At 44.5% G+C, this 16,159-nt stretch overlaps 1 protein-coding gene across 10 annotated transcripts in view; it reads left to right on the top strand.

Moving 5' to 3' along the window:
• Positions 1-16,159, top strand: part of ARMC9 (armadillo repeat containing 9) — a 181,017-nt gene that overhangs the window by 26,907 nt on the left and 137,951 nt on the right. For all 10 annotated transcript variants that reach the window (XM_044937950.2, XM_025278457.3, XM_025278454.3 and 7 more), the window contains exons 8-9: positions 3,862-4,019; positions 10,159-10,257. In XM_044937950.2, the coding sequence (XP_044793885.2) occupies positions 3,862-4,019; positions 10,159-10,257 (257 nt within the window). The remainder of the gene's footprint in view (positions 1-3,861; positions 4,020-10,158; positions 10,258-16,159) is intronic.

The raw sequence follows: 16,159 nt of genomic DNA on the forward strand, positions 1-16,159 counted from the left end.
AATGAAGTATAAATGTTAACTTTTATACATTATACAAGTCAAGAAAACTTGACTGCTATACTGTAGTGAAGATCTCCATCACTTTTGTTATTGTTTCATTTCATGCTGGAATTAAAAAAACTGTCTGTGACATTAACTGGCATTCTTTTAGTTGTATATATGTTTTGTTTAAAGCTTGCAGTTCTTTGTCCAAAGAATGGACAAATTCTTTGGACTTTTGCACAAATTATGTCAGTGACTTTGAAATATAAAGCGTCTCAATAAGTTTTGCTGGCATAACTATGGCAGTTTCATTAAAATACCATGGGCCAAGACATCTCCACTAAAAGTTAACATCTTGGAAGGCAAGGCATCTTGGCTTAGTTGTCCTTCTCTCATAAAACTTTTGACAGGGAAAAGAAAGAGAGTTCTGTTTAATGCTCAGAAATAGAGTTGATATTTTGAGCTGTAACCCAGATATCTTACAGTAATGGTCAGGTCCTGTTTATAACTGTTAAGTTCTCTGCACATTGGTGTCTCTGGATAGCAGACTGTTTTTGCTAACAGAGAAGGAGTTTCTGACTTCTCTCCTGTTTATAAAATTTGAATATTTTTCTCCATGAATGAAACTAATTTTTATAAGTAAATACTGGGTTTTATGGGCTTCCCCTGTGGCTCTGCGGTAAAGAATCCACCTTCAATGCAGGAGACGAAGAGACACGGGTTCAATTCCTGGTTCCGGAGAAGGGCATGGCAATCCACTCCAGTATTCTCGCCTGGAGAATCCCATGAACAGAGGAGTCTGGTGGGCTGCAGTCCATAGGGTCGCAAAGAGTCAGACACGACTGAGCGACTAAACAGCAACTCTTTTCTGTAGGCTGCTGGTAGTTAGGGCTCTTTTCTCTCAGGTTACCATACTTTGAAATTGTCATAAATTCCATTTCTTTGTTCTCAAGGTAAAAACTCCAGAAATAGTCCCTTACATTTAGTTAATCGACAATGAGTTTCTGAAGGGAGTTTTTTGGTGCAGTCCCATTTCAAGAGGGACTACTTGGGTGACATTAACATTGATGGTTTGAGAAGTCATTTGACCCAGCTAATGGGTTTTGGTATTTCATTCATCTGCCACTCGGTACTTGTTGAGAAAAATCTCATAGATTCTCTCTAATATTTACTACCATAAAATGGAACTGTGAATAATCTAAATTTTCATCCTTGAAAGTTCTTATCTATGTAATTTTGAGTTTTGGATGTATGAAAAAGCTTAAACAATACGTAGTGGAAAAGAAGGTAGTGACTCTCAATATTGTATTAGGAGAATGATAAATGATTTCCAGAGATATTCTCCAGAGGTTCAAATACTGGATATAAAATTGTTTCAGATGACTTTTTAAAGTTATCTTTCAATACTGAAATTTGATGGGTTTTAAATAATAATAATAATTCATTATATGATATTCGGGGTTTTAATAGTTAAAGTATTTTACTTCTGCACATCAATAATTGTGAAACATGAAAGTTTTTTAAATACAGTTGGGATGTGGGTTATCATCGTAGCTGTTTAGGATACAAATTAAGAGGAATAGATACTTTAGGGCAGTGTTTCTCAAACATGCAGTTATGTGTCAGCCATTTGAGGAGTTTGTTAACAATGTAGGTACTTAGCCCCTACCCAGTATCCACAAAATCAGTCTCTGAAGTTGAAGCTTGTTCATTTTTATTTTTGGATGATTCTGATGTATTTCAGAGTTTACATACCACTGCTTTAGGACATAACCTTTCTGACATTTTTTCAAGTGATCTACTTATATAGAAATACATTTAGAAAATCTTTGACCCTTTTTCGTGAAAGGAAATAATAATAATAGCTGCCATGTATGGCCCACCAGGTGACTGCAGCCACAAAATTAAAAGATAGCTTGCTCCTTGGAAAGATAGCTATGATATATCTAGATGTATTAAAAAGCAGAGACATCACTTTGCCAACAAAGGTCCATAAAGTCAAAGCTTTGGTTTTTTCAGTAGTCATATATGGATGTGGAAGTTGGACCATAAAGAAGGCTGAGTGCCAAAGAAGTGATGCTTTCTAACTGAGGTGCTGGAGAAGACTCTTGAGAGTCCCTTGGACTGCAAGGAGATCAAACCAGTCAATCCCAAAGGAAATCAACCCTGAACATTGGAAGGACTGGTGCTGAAGCTCCAATACTTGGCCACCTGATGCAAAGAACTGACTTTTTGCAAAAGACCCTGATGCTGGGAAAGACTGAGGTCTAGAGGAGAAGGGGGCAACAGAGGATGAGATGGTTGGATGGCATCATCGACTCAGTGGACATGAGTTTGAGCAAACTCTGGGAGATAGTGAAGGACAGGGAAGCCTGGTGTGAGGCCGTGCATGGAGTCGCAGAGAGTCTGACACGACTGAGCACCTAAGCATAGCACAGCATAGTCGATTTACAGTATTATATTAGTTTCAGGTATATATACAACATAGTGCTTCAATATTTTTATAGGTTATATTCCTTAAAGTTATTATAAAATAATGCCTGTGTTTGGTCTTTATAATTTTAAAGTCTCTCTTTATGCATGAAATGTGTTCTAAAATGAAGACTTTACATATTATACAGCACCTGGATTGGGACACAGTGAGTTAACATGGGTGTGGGGGCAGCAATAGGTTCTTCCATCAAAAGTGTGATCTTCCAGGCAAGGGAGAAGGTAGGACAGAGGCAAGGAGGGTGGACACTGATGAAAAGTCCAGCTGTGCCCAGGGTGGCTTGGCCGTCTTGTGCTGCTGTGAGGGATGGGGGCAGGGTGGTGGTGGGCTTCCAGGAAGAGAACGCTAGAACCTTTCAAAGCTACTGCTCTAAGGCCCAGTGGGGTGGCTTATGCTTTCTCAAACTGGCAGAGTGAACACCTGGCGTCTTACCTAATTGTGGATTTGAATTTTCTCAGCACCCGTCACGCAGCCCTAACTTTTACTTAAAAGGAAGAACTTATCCCTCATACTCACAGGGCACAAACAGAGAAAAAGACTCAGTTTTGGTTCAGCCATTTTGTGAACTCATGATAGAAACATTGAGTTCATTTCTCATATATGCAGAGAGAGGAACTGAAGTTGTATGGGATTCAGCCAAGGAAGTAGATTTTGTTAGGAAAGTCAGTGATGAGCAGTTGAACTAGCAGGGTGAAACATTAAAAAAATCAAGGACTTTCCTAGCGTCCAGTGGTTAAGACCCTGTGCTTCCAATGCAAGGGGCGCAAGTTCGATCTCTGGTCAGGGAACACAAAGATCCCACCTGCCGTGCAGTGCGGCCAAAAAGAAGAAATTAAAAGATCGGTGATCACAAAGCACTTTGTCAGTAAATGTGGCATAAACAGAAGTGATAAATACATAGTGCTAAGTTCATTGTTATAGTAAAATATTCTCACAGGAGGCGTGGCATTCACTTGAGAAGAATATAATTATTTTTTATTTTGTAGGGTTTTTTAAAAATCTTTTTAAATTTTGTTTTTTTCTTTAAAAAATTGTTTGTTTATTTATAGCTGTGCTGTGTCCTCCTTGCTGCACGGGCTTTTCTCTAGTTCCAGCAAGCAGGGGCTGCTCTCCAGTTGCGCTGTGGCAGCTTCTCTGGTTGAGGAGCACAGGCCCTGGAGCACGCAGGCTTCAGTAGCTGCAGCATGTATGCGCAGTAGTTGTGGCCCACGGGCCGAGTCGCTCCATGGCACATGGGATCTTCTCGGATCAGGGATGGAACCCCTGTCTCCCACATTGACAGACGGATGCTTTGCCGTTGAGCCACCAGGGAAGCCCCTTGTAGACTTTTTCTTTTTAACCATCGCTTTTTTGTTTTGTTTCAATGTAAATGTAAATTGTCTTCCTAGACATGTTGCAGCAGCTCCACCAGCAGCTGGTAGAAGCTGAGCGGAGGTCCATGACGTACCTGAAACGGTACAACAGGATCCAGGCCGACTACCACAACCTCATCGGAGTCACGGCAGAGCTGGTGGATTCTCTGGAGGCCACGGTCAGTGGCAAGATGGTAAGGAGGTCCCCCATCGTCCACGTGTCTTCTTGAGATAAAGAAGAGTCGCGGGCACGGATGATTCCTCGCCACCTCCAGCCAGTGACACTTGCCCCCCAACTTTACAAAGCCGGGTGCAGCTGTTTATCATGCCGCTGCAGTACTTCATCCATTTCTCCTGACACATTACCTACTGCGTCTTTATTTCTCTGGCCTGTTCTTAGTGTTAGCAAAGAATAAATGGGCAGCAGAAAAAAAATCATGTTGTGGCATAAAAACGAGGGGAGATATTCTTTTGGTATATAGGAGACCTATGGGTTTTTATATACTGATTTTGTATCCAGTAACCTTTCTAAACTCCATTAATCTGAGAGATTCTTTTGATCAGTTTTCCTGTATTCTAGATTGGGAGTCATATCACTTTCAAATAGTGATTTTTTTTTCCCCCTTGTATATCCCAACTTTCTTTTTCCCCCCACTTAACTGATTAGCTAAGACCCTGGGAGTTGAATGAGCTCATGGGCATGTTTGTCTTATTTCCGACTTTAATGGGAGTGACTTGAGTGTTTTACTCAATAAAAAAATAGAAAGCATAATAAATCACATTCTGGAAATAGAATTTTTTTTATTGGAAATAATTGTGGGTTCACGTGTGATTTTAAGGCATAGTGCAGAGAGTCCTTGTACCCTCTTCCCAGTTTCCACCAGTTGTAATAGTTTGCAAAACGAGAGTACAGTGTCTCAGCCAAGATACTGGCACTGATACAATCTATTGCTTTATCCTAATTTCCCCAGTTTTACTTGTACTCCTGTGTGTGTCTATATGTGTGTGTTTTAAGCTTTATACAACTTTGTCACCAATATAGATTAATGTATTAAACTTGCTTTAACACCTTAGAAATGTGATTACAAAATGAAATGTATTCTAGAAATTTTTGAAAATATAGAACTATGCAAAAATAAGATTAAAATTAGCTGCCATTATCTCACTTAGTAATAACACTTGTTAACATTCCAGACTTTTTTTTTCCAAAGCTTGGATACATGTGTTTTACAGAAATGGGCTCAGTTCACACAGTCTTCTAGTCTGCTTTTCTCCTAAATACCGAATCATGCATTCTTTTTTTTTTTTTTTAATTTTATTTTTTAACTTTACAATATTGTATTGGTTTTGCCATATATCAACATGAATCTGCCCCAGGTATACACATGAATGGCATCGAATCATGCATTCTTGAAGTCATTAAATATCCTCCTATGATGCTCACCACTTGTGGCTGTGTTTTCTATCAGGTTATTTAGCGTGTTGGGTCTCTGTTGTTGGACATTAGTGTTATTTCTAGATTTTTACTTTTATAAGGGCTCATTTAAGTAAACACTTGAAAGGAATCGGTTATGCAGTTCCCTGGGATTACCCCAGAACTCTAGGCCAGAGCAACAACTGTGGATTGCTTTTTGCTATAACAGTTTGTGAAAGTGAAAGTCACTTAGTCGTGTCTGGCTCTTTGCCAACCCATGGACTGCACAGTCCATGGAATTCTCCAGGCCAGAATACTGGAGTGGGTAGCCTTTCCCTTCTCCAGGGGATCTTCCCAACCCAGGGATCAAACCCAGGTCTCCTGCATTGCAGGTGGGTTCTTTTAAATATGTTTTAATACCCTACACCGAGACGTCTTTGCCCAGATGAAAACACAGCACACAAACGTTCACGGAACTGCTGAAAGTTGCATGGTGTGGCTGGAATGGCCGAAGCTAGGGGGTGGGGAGTGGCATGTGTTGGAAGACGAGGCGAGGGAGGTGCATTGGGGACGATCACGGAGAGATTTGTAGACTGTGCTTAGGAACTTGTGTTTCACCCTGCAGTTACTGAGGAGCATTTGAAATGTGTATCTTGAAAATTGTTCGGGTTTTTTAGTTCTGAAAAACTAAAACCGACTTTTCTTTAGTACAGAGAAGTACCAGAAACAAAACAAAGATGGCTTATATAATCACTGTTAGCAAAAAAATGAAGAAAAGAAGGCATGTACACTGAAAATTCAAATAGTACAGAAATAAAAGAAAACATGTGTTTTCCTTTTGCTGTCTCTATTAGGCAATAACTGCCATCATTGTGGTGTGGCTGCCACGGCCAGGGTTGATGTGATGCCAGGCGTGGCCCGCTGACCACAGGTGGGACCTGAGCTCTTACTGCTGGAGTGTGGGAGCAGAGGCCCACACACCACCAGGCAGGGGGTTGGAAGGGCCTCCAGTATCAAGACAGGGAGACATGGGGTTGGGGCAGGGGGCAGCACTGGAATCTGAACTAGCTTGTTTTTAATGTAAAAGAAGTACATGCTCATAGTAAAAAATTGAAACACTTCAGAGGAGTATATAGTTAAGAACAAAAGGCCCCTTCCACACACAGTTCCTTAGTCTTGTTTTCTTGCAAGATTAATACTTGGGTATTACTTCAGAACCCTTATGCACATACATGTGCGTGCATGTGCATACACACGTACTACTTGGGGTTATGTAACCCATTATCCTTCTCAAACTTGCTATTTCACTTTCAGCATATCTTGGAAATCTTTCCACATGACCACACACTGCTTCATTGTTTTTAATGCGAGTACATTATTCCACTGTAAGGGTGAGCCATAATTTGTCAGATCTCTGATGATGAACATATAGATTTTTTTGTTTGCTATAACACAAAATGTTGTACATACTGTATATATCCTTATGTATACAGTATACCCTTGAATGTAGGGAAGATAAGCACCTGAATGGAATTGTTAGGTCAGAAGTTATGGGCATTAAAGTTTTGATAGATGTTGCCAAATTATTTCCTCAAAGATTTCAACAATGTCTACCCACCCTCCACCCCCAGTAACATATCAGAATATCTATTTCTTCACATACTTGCCAACACTAGGCATGATTATACTTTGAAATTTTTGCTAGTTGGATAAGTCAGTCAGTCAGTTCAGTCGCTCAGTTGTGTCCGACTCTTTGCGACCCCATGAACCGCAGCACGCCGGGCCTCCCTGTCCATCACCAACTCCCGGAGTTCACCCAAACCCATGTCCATTGAGTAAAACTTGGTATTCTGAATGTTGCAACTTACATTTCTTTAATTATGTGTGAGGCCAAATATATTTTCATATGTCTTTTTGCCATTTATATTTTGTCTTTTAGTCAACTATTGTATACATGTCCTGTCCTCTTTTGTTTTAAGCAAGAAGGTGACAGAATCAGATTTCCACGTTAAAGAAATGGTTCTGGTACCAAAGGAGAGGAAGCAATCTCAGAAGCAAAGGGTTGCTCCAGTCTCAGAAATCACAGAAAACTCTAGGAGTCCAGAACTGAAAAGTGTCCAGTGTGTCTGCCATTTAGAAAGTCACTGGTGGTGGCCTTTACCATGGGAGTTTCCGTGGGGGCCAGGCAGACGGGGGCTCAGCTAGGGTGTGTGGAAAGGTAAAGGGAAGGCACAGCAGCAGACGTTGGCTGGTCTTTTAAGGACCGTGGCTGTAAAGGAGGAACTTCAGGAGGGTGGTTGATAGATGAGGACCTTGGGAGGAGCGAGGGGAAGGTATTTTTGAAATATGAAACATATCTGGACATGTTTCTAGGTTGGAGGGAAGGAACTGGTATAAAAGGAAAGGTGAGATGCACAGGATAAACGAGGGGTGTTTGAATTTTGATCCTGCAGGCATTCAGAGGAGATGGGCTGAGGATAATGTAGTGGGTGCAGCTTGAGATGGAGCCCAGACAACCCGAGAAGTTCTCCACGAGGAACAGTCTTTCTTGTGGCTGAAACAGACCCGAGGTTTCCAGGGGCCAGACAGGAGAACCACAGGGAGAGAAGGGGTCTAGTCCAGTGTTCCTGCTCCTTCCAACCCACCAGTCAGTTGAGTAGTCGTCCTCTTGTAGGCATGAGTGAGTGAGCATTGGGAAGGGACACCTATTACATTAGCACGTGGGGGTTCACCAGGCAGAGTCAGGAGACTGGGAAAAGAAGTGTCCGTCCAACAGTCAGGCATAGAAAAAGTCTGGAAGGAAGTAAAACTGTCTGGTGGCTCAGTGGTAAAGAATCCACCCACAATACGGGAAACGCGGGTTCGATCCCTGGGTCAGGAATATCTCCCGGAAAACAGAAAGGCAATCCACTCCAGTATACTTGCCTGGAAAATCCCATGGACAGAGGAACCTGGCAGGTTACAGTCTATGGGGTTGTAGAAGAAGTTAGACACAACTTAGCAACTAAACAGCAACAACCTCTAGGGATTGGCTTATGGGGCAGGGTGGACTGGTGACAGGTTCAGATCAGATCAGATCAGTCACTCAGTCGTGTCCAACTCTTTGCGACCCCATGAATGGCAGCACGCCAGGCCTCCCTGTCCATCACCAACTCCCAGAGTTTACCAAGACTCCCTTCCATTGAGTCAGTGATGCCATCCAGCCATCTCATCCTCTGTCATCCCCTTCTCCTCCTGCCCCCAATCCCCCCCAGCATCAGAGTCTTTTCCAATGAGTCAACTCTTCACATGAGGTGGCCAAAGTACTGGAGTTTCAGCTTCAGCATCATTTCTTCCAAAGAACACCCAGGGCTGATCTCCTTCAGAATGGACTGGTTGGATCTCCTTGCAGTCCAAGGGACTCTAAAGAGTCTTTTCCAACACCACAGTTCAAAAGCATCAATTCTTCGGCGCTCAGCCTTCTTCACAGTCCAACTCTCACATCCATACACGACCACAGGAAAAACCATAGCCTTGACTAGACGAACCTTTGTTGGCAAAGTAATGTCTCTGCTTTTGAATATGCTATCTAGGTTGGTCATAACTTTCCTTCCAAGGAGTAAGCGTCTTTTAATTTCATGGCTGCAGTCACCATCTGTAGTGATTTTGGAGCCCAGAAAAATAAAGTCTGACACTGTGTCCACTGTTTCCCCATCTATTTCCCATGAAGTGATGGGACCGGATGCCATGATCTTCGTTTTCTGAATGTTGAGCTTTAAGCCAACTTTTTCACTCTCCTCTTTCACTTTCATCAAGAGGCTTTTTAGTTCCTCTTCACTTTCTGCCGTAAGGGTGGTGTCATCTGCATATCTGAGATTATTGATATTTCTCCCAGCAATCTTGATTCCAGCTTGTGTTTCTTCCAGTCCAGCGTTTCTCATGATGTACTCTGCATATAAGTTAAATTGGGGCACTCTTAACCTCTTTTTTTTTTTTTTTTTTTTGACCACATGGCTTGTGGTATCTTAATTCCCTGACCAGGGATGGAACCTGGATCTTTGGCAATAAGAGGAGAGTCCTAACGACTGAATCACCAGGGAATTCTCATTTTAATATATATTTTTAAAAAAGACATAAGATGAGAAGAAAACGTTTCAGAGATTACCGCCTTAGATGCTGGATATCAGTCCTGAATCATGGTGGCTAATGAGAGAGGCATGAGAGCTGAAGAAAGAGGCCATCGTGTCAACTGCTTTGGTGCAGAAGTAACCCAGCTCCCATTGTCAAGCGCTGGGTGGTTCATAACAAGTCTCCATCACTCACTCAGTTACCGTTTACTGAGCATCTACCATGTGCTGGGCTCTCCCCTGATCCCCGAGACACAGAGCCATACACCTCCTTCATCTGTTCCCACAGGTCCGGAAAGCAGGAGGCAGACCGTTGGTTTTCTTGAGTCCACTGCTTAAGCCCAGATCTTCAGATTTTAAGCCTGGCATTCTTTCTATCATGATTTTCCATCCATTCTTACCGCTCCCTCCTCCCCCTGCCCTACCATGACTTCACTGTTTGAATTAACAAAAAATTGGTTTAAAATCAAGTTTATTTTATGAGAATTCCCTGGCTGTCCAGTGGTTAGGCGCTTTCGCTGCAGAGGGCTCAGGTTCAATCCCTGGTCAGGGAACTAAGATCCCACCAGCCAGGCAGTGTGGCCAAAAAAAAAAAGTTTATTTTGCAGGACAGCGGGAGTATGTTAAGTGCAATTACATGACTTAAAGTATCCTATCCCGTGGTCACACCTGGAGAGTGCTAGTTTCCTCATCAGGCTCAACTTGCTAGAGCCCTGACGTTAAAGCAAAATCTCACCTCCGCGGCTGTGGAGAGTCAGTGCCCACACTGGCCAGGGCAACACTCACCAGCCATCCCTCCTCTGTCCTCTGCAGATCACCCCTGAGTACCTGCAGAGCGTCTGCGTCCGCCTCTTCAGCAACCAGATGCGGCAGAGCCTGGCGCACAGCGTGGACTTCACGAGGCCCGGCACGGTGAGGCCCGCAGATTTCACCATGTGTGTTAGTCGCTCCGTCATGTCCAACTCTTTGTGACCCCATGGACTGTAGCCCACCAGGCTACTCTGTCCATAGGATTCTCCAGGCAAGGATACTGGAGTGGGTTGCCATAGATTTCACCATGCCATAACTCTAAAAAATGAGAGAGCAGGAGAAAATACATTCAGGAGTCTGCATTTCAGCAGGCTTTGGAGATCTGTACTTTCCCAGAAGGAAAAAAAAGCTGTTTTTGGAGAGTGAGCAGCTGGAAGGCAGCCTCCTGCGGGGGGAGACAGGCTGGTCTGGTCCAGGTGGGGCTGCTCTGTGGGCACCAGGGCTGGTAACAGCAGGTCAGGAGGAACCCAAGGCAACTTCGTCGTCTTTTACAGGCAACTCCCAGGCCTCAGGCAGGGCCTTTCTTTTTCTCTCTTTAACTTTATACTTAGAGTCATTGCAAACTTACAGAAAAGTTGCAAAAATAGCCCGGGACAGGAGTCCATGAACTGAAAACTCCCTCGGAAGACGCTGGTGTACTCTGTCTGCCCCTTGGTTTAGGACCCAACTAACTTGGGAAACACCAACCTGCCGCCTGGTCCAGAGGCCGAATGTGTGGAGCTGAACAGTTAGGAGGGAAGCGCCAGGTGATTCTGAGGCACCCCCGAGGTCAGGGTTCCCCCGCAGGTTCAGAGCCCACCCCCGAGGGTCAGAGCCCCTCCCCAGGGTCAGAGCCCCCCATCATGAGGGTCAGAGCCCGTCCCCAGGGGTCAGAGGCTCTCTCTGAGTGCCAGAGCCCCCCCAACAGTCAGAGCCCCCACCCCCCGAGTCAGAGCCCCTCCCGCCAAGGGTGAGAGCCACCCCCTGAGAGTCAGAGCTCCCCACCAGGGTCAGATCCCCTCCACCCCAGGTTCAGAGTCCCTCCCCAAAGGTCAGAGCACCCTCCCCAGGGTCAGAGCCCCTCCCCCCGAGGGTTAGAGCCCCCCTGCCCCCCACCTTGAAGATCAAAGCCCTCCCTACATTCAGAGCCCCCTTCCAGAGTCAGAGCCCCTCCCCCTGAGATCAGAGCCCTCCTCACTCCCTCTGCGGGTTAGGGCCCTGGTTTTCACTGAAGTGTTTCAACATTAACGCTAGGATCTTCTCTTCATAAACAGAGTCCTTTTTTAGTTTTAAAATAATCTACCGCATTCTTAAAAAGATTTGGAGCAACTTATGAGAAAACACATATATGAGAAATGAAAAATACAGAAAATAAAGATAAAGAAATTTTGGTTACAATTCATAAACACTGAAAGTAGATTGGTGGTTGCCAAGGGGTAGGGGAAATGGAGAGAGATTGATCAAGGGGCACAGACATCCAGTTTTAAGATGGTTATGTTCTGGGGATGTAATTGACAGCACGATGACTATAGTTAACAATACTCTATTGTGAACTTGACGGTTTCTAAAGGAATAGTTCCTAAATGTTCTTACTAGAAAAAAAAGGTGAGGTGACAGCTGTGTGTTGTGGTAATCATGTCACAATACACACCTTTATCCAGTTATCACACTGTACACCTTGAACTCACACAATGATACATGTCCGTTATATCTCAGTGATGCTGGAGGGAAAAGAAAAATGATGGTTAAAGGAAAACGAGGGTGAGAAAAATAAAAGTAAGCCAGGCTAAGGCTGGTATAAAAAATGCATGTGGGGAAGGAGGCCTAGAATTGGCTCCGGCTTTCCAGTAGCCAGGGCAGAAAGCAGTTACATGATCTATTTATAAAGGAAAAGACAATGATATTCATTGCATCAAAGACATTTGTGCTGAATGTGCAGCCTCCGAAGCACAACGGTAAAATGAATGCCCATGAGCCCCTCACACGTGCCCACAATAGATCGTCTCAGTGCCGCCAACGTGCCCTGGTGCCCTTTAGACCGTGAGCTTTTTCCAACTCACAGTTTAAAAGCAAGTTGTTAAGTACATTATTTTTGAAGACTGGCAGGTCAAAAAAACCGCTGTATGGGCGATGCTGTAGCTCAGACCTGAGGAGAGTTCCTCTCGTGGATCTTGGTAGAAAGGATGTGGTACCGTGCTTGTGAGCCAGCGTCCTTGGCCACGTCCTTGAGCCGCACGTGGAAGGACTGGCCAGCCGCTGCTGTGTCGGCTGCGCCACACGTGGACAGTGAAGGATAGGAGCTGTGGCATCTGTGCTTTAGGATGTGGCTGCAATGACGTCTGTGTACAGAAATCTTAGTGAGTCGGCCATTTTTCTTAAATGTCAGTTAAGTACACACAGACATCTGAGTCTCAAACAAGTGACTTCTCGTGGGCCCTCTAGGATGGAGGGCTTCAAGCCACCTCCCTGAGGACTGGCTGAGTTGAGTTTTTATGTCCTGTATATGCTTGGCTGTAAGTCATCAGCCTTGGGATGACTTTAAGGATCAGAGTGTGTTTACCAAAAACAGTGGCTTTCTAGGGACTTCCCTGGTGGTCCAGTGGCTAAACTCCATGCTCCCAGTGCAGGAGGCCGAGGTTCAATCAATCCCCTCATCAGGGAACTATTCACAGATCCCACATGCTACAACTAAGGTAAATTTTTAACCATAAATTGAAAGAGACCCCACATGCCTGAGGCAGGGCACAAAACAAACAAAAAAACTGATGTCATATTTAAAAGGAACAGTATAAAAGGGAATGGGGCACAACATACAGGACATTTCATCCCATGAGAGGTCACCTTCATTTGCCCAGAAACTGGTCCTGCCACCCTCCCGTGTTGCAGGGACACTAAGGTACAGAGTCTAAGCCTCAGAATTCACAGGAGGGAGGGTGAACTCTGTTTATCTTATTAACTCATGACCATTTTTTTTTTCCTACTGAGTCGTTGACTTACCAGGCAATAAAAGCTGCAAACAGTCTTTTATTGTTCCTGTTATATTTTTCTTACACGATGATAAAAAAAGTAGATGAGGGGTCATTATGAAAGTGTACAGGATATTGTGGTTGATCGGGCATGCCTAACGTCAATGTGTGGTATCAGATTTATAAAGTATGCAGAGGAAATTAGGATACAATTTAGATGGGCTGTCCGGCGACTGAGCTGATACGATCTAGGATTCGGAGAGGTAAGTGCGTGTGTTAGTCACTCAGTCGTGTCCAGCTCTTTGAGATCCTGTGGACTGTAGCCCGCCAGGCTTCTCTATCCATGAAACTCTCCAGGCAAGAATATTGGAGTGGGTTGTCATTCCCTTCTCCAGGGGATCTTCCCTAGGATTTAAACCCAGGTCTCCTCATTGCAGGCAGATTCTTGACCATCTGAGCCACCAGGAGGGAAGCCCTTCAGAAGGAGATTGCTTTTTTATTTTTTTTTAAGGGGAATATATTCTATCCTAAGGGCTTCCCCAGTGGTTCAGCAGTCAAGAACCCACCTGCTATGCAGGAGACACGACAGCGGCCATGGGTTCAGTCTCTGGGTCGGGAAGATCCCCTGGAGAAGGAAATGGCAACCCGCTCCAGTATTCTTGCCTTGAGAATTCCATGGACGGAGGAGCCTGGTGGACTGCAGTGCATGGGATCAACCCATGTCCAGCAAAGAGCTGGACACTACCGAGCAACTAAACAACAACATTCTACTCTAAGTCCAAACAGAATGCCATCAATTTCAAGATAAATAGGTGAGTGCAGACCAGCCTTCTTTCTAGCCTGGTCCTTGATCAACTTCTCTTCAGGCTTATTCACTGTATTCATGGAGAAGCATGGCCAGGATCCATCATAAAACAGCTGTATCTTCTACAAAATGTAGTACTTTGATCTGGTTTTTAAATCTAACTGCTAAGAATCTGGCCCTCTGTAACCTCATTCACTGTTGAAAGTTCTGAAGGGTTCAGTAAATCGCACCCTTCTTCCCCTGGAGTTCCGAACCAATTGAAAAATAAATAGAATGAAGGAAAATGGAACTGAAGGTATTGCTGCTGATTCTGAGAAAGCTTATATTAGAGAATGTGGGGGGTTTTTTGGTAGGCAAGTGGGTTACCTACTTTTCAGCCCTGGAATTAAAGAAACATTCTCACTCAGTCATGGACAGTGAAAGCCAGTCCCTCCCCCAACCCCCTCCATCCACACAACCTCACTGCCCAGAGGAAGGGGGCACAGGGTAGTGCAAATCCAGCCAGTCACCCCCTCTGGGGAGTGTGTGTGAAGATTACCCCGGCGGAGGGCCCCATGGGGAAACCAGAAGTGTGTTTCTACCCTACCTTGTTCCTGCCCAGGTAACTGTCCCAGAGTCTGCTGCATTATCAGAGTTGTCTGTTGCTGTGCAGTGCTCAATCGTGTCTGACTCTTTGCAACCCCATGAACTGTAGCCGACCAGACTCCTCTGTCCATGAGATTCTTCAGGCAAGAATACTGGAGTGGGTTGCCATTTCCTCCTCCAGGGGATCTTCCCGACTCAGGGGTTGAACCCACATCTCTTGCATCTCCTGCATTGGCAGGCAGATTCTTTACCACCATACCACCTGAGAAGCATTATCAGAGTTGGCTGACAAATCTGAATGCTCCTAGGATTAATGACGGGTTAAATTTTTGAGATGAGAACTCTCCCACATAGCCTCTTCAGGTTGTGCTGCTTGTCACCATCCTAACCCCAGGCTTATTGTGCCGTGGTCCCTACCAAGTCAGGCTCCAAACCCTGGGCCATGATTTACTGGGATATGAGATGAATCTGGGGCTTCCCAGGTGGTGCTAGTGGTGAAGAACCCAGTCACCAATGCAGGAGATGCGAGTTCAATGCCTGGGTTGAGAAGAGCCCCACTCCAGTATTCTTGCCTGGAGAATCCCCATGGACAGAGGACCCTGGTGGGCTACAGTCCATGGGGAGGCAGAGTCGGACACAACTGAAGCGACTTAGCACACGCACATGCGTGAGATGAATCTGATTTCATATTATCAAGCATCTAGTGATAAATAGTAAAAGGAGAAGCTTCTTCTAAGAGCATGAGAAGGAGAGTTTTTTGTCTTCTAAGATTATTCAGTTCAGTTCAGTTCAGTCGCTCAGTTGTGTCCAACTCTTTGCAACCCCATGAATTGCAGCCACCAGGCCTCCCTGTCCATCACCAACTCCCAGAGTTCATTCAAACTCATGTCCATCGAGTCGGTGATGCCATCCAGCCATCTCATCCTCTGTCGTCCCCTTCTCCTCCTGCCCTCAATCTCTCCCAGCATCAGTCTTTTCCAATGAGTCAACTCTTCGCATCAGGTGTCCAAAGTATTGGAGTTTCAGCTTTAGCATCATTCCTTCTACAGAACACCCAGGGCTGATCTCCTTTAGAATGGACTGGTTGGATCTCCTTGCAGTCCAAGGGACTCTCGAGTCTTCTCCAACGCCACAGTTCAAAAGCCTCAATTCTTCGGTGCTCAGCTTTCTTCACAGTCCAACTCTCACATCCATACATGACCACTGGAAAAACCATAGCCTTGACTAGACGAACCTTTGTTGGCAAAGTAATGTCTCTGCTTTTTAATATGCTATCTAGCTTGGTCGTAACTTTCCTTCCAACGAGTGTCTTTTAATTTCATGGCTGCAATCACCATCTACAGTGATTTTGGAGCCCCAAAAAATAAAGTCTGACACTGTTTCCACTGTTTCCCCATCTATTTCCCATTAAGTGATGGGACCAGATGCCATGATCTTCGTTTTCTGAATATCGAGCTTTAAGCCAACTTTTTCACTCTCCTCTTTCACTTTCATCAAGAGGCTTTTTAGTTCCTCTTCACTTTCTGCCATAAGGGTGGTGTCATCTGCATATCTGAGGTTGTTGATATTTCTCCCGGCAATCTCAATTCCAGCTTGTGCTTCTTCCAGCCCAGGGTTTCTCATGATGTACTCTGCATATAAGTTAAATAAGCAGGGTGACAATATACAG

The sequence above is a fragment of the Bubalus bubalis genome, chromosome 2, assembly GCF_019923935.1.
Source record: "Bubalus bubalis isolate 160015118507 breed Murrah chromosome 2, NDDB_SH_1, whole genome shotgun sequence".
Taxonomy (NCBI): Eukaryota; Metazoa; Chordata; class Mammalia; order Artiodactyla; family Bovidae; genus Bubalus; species Bubalus bubalis.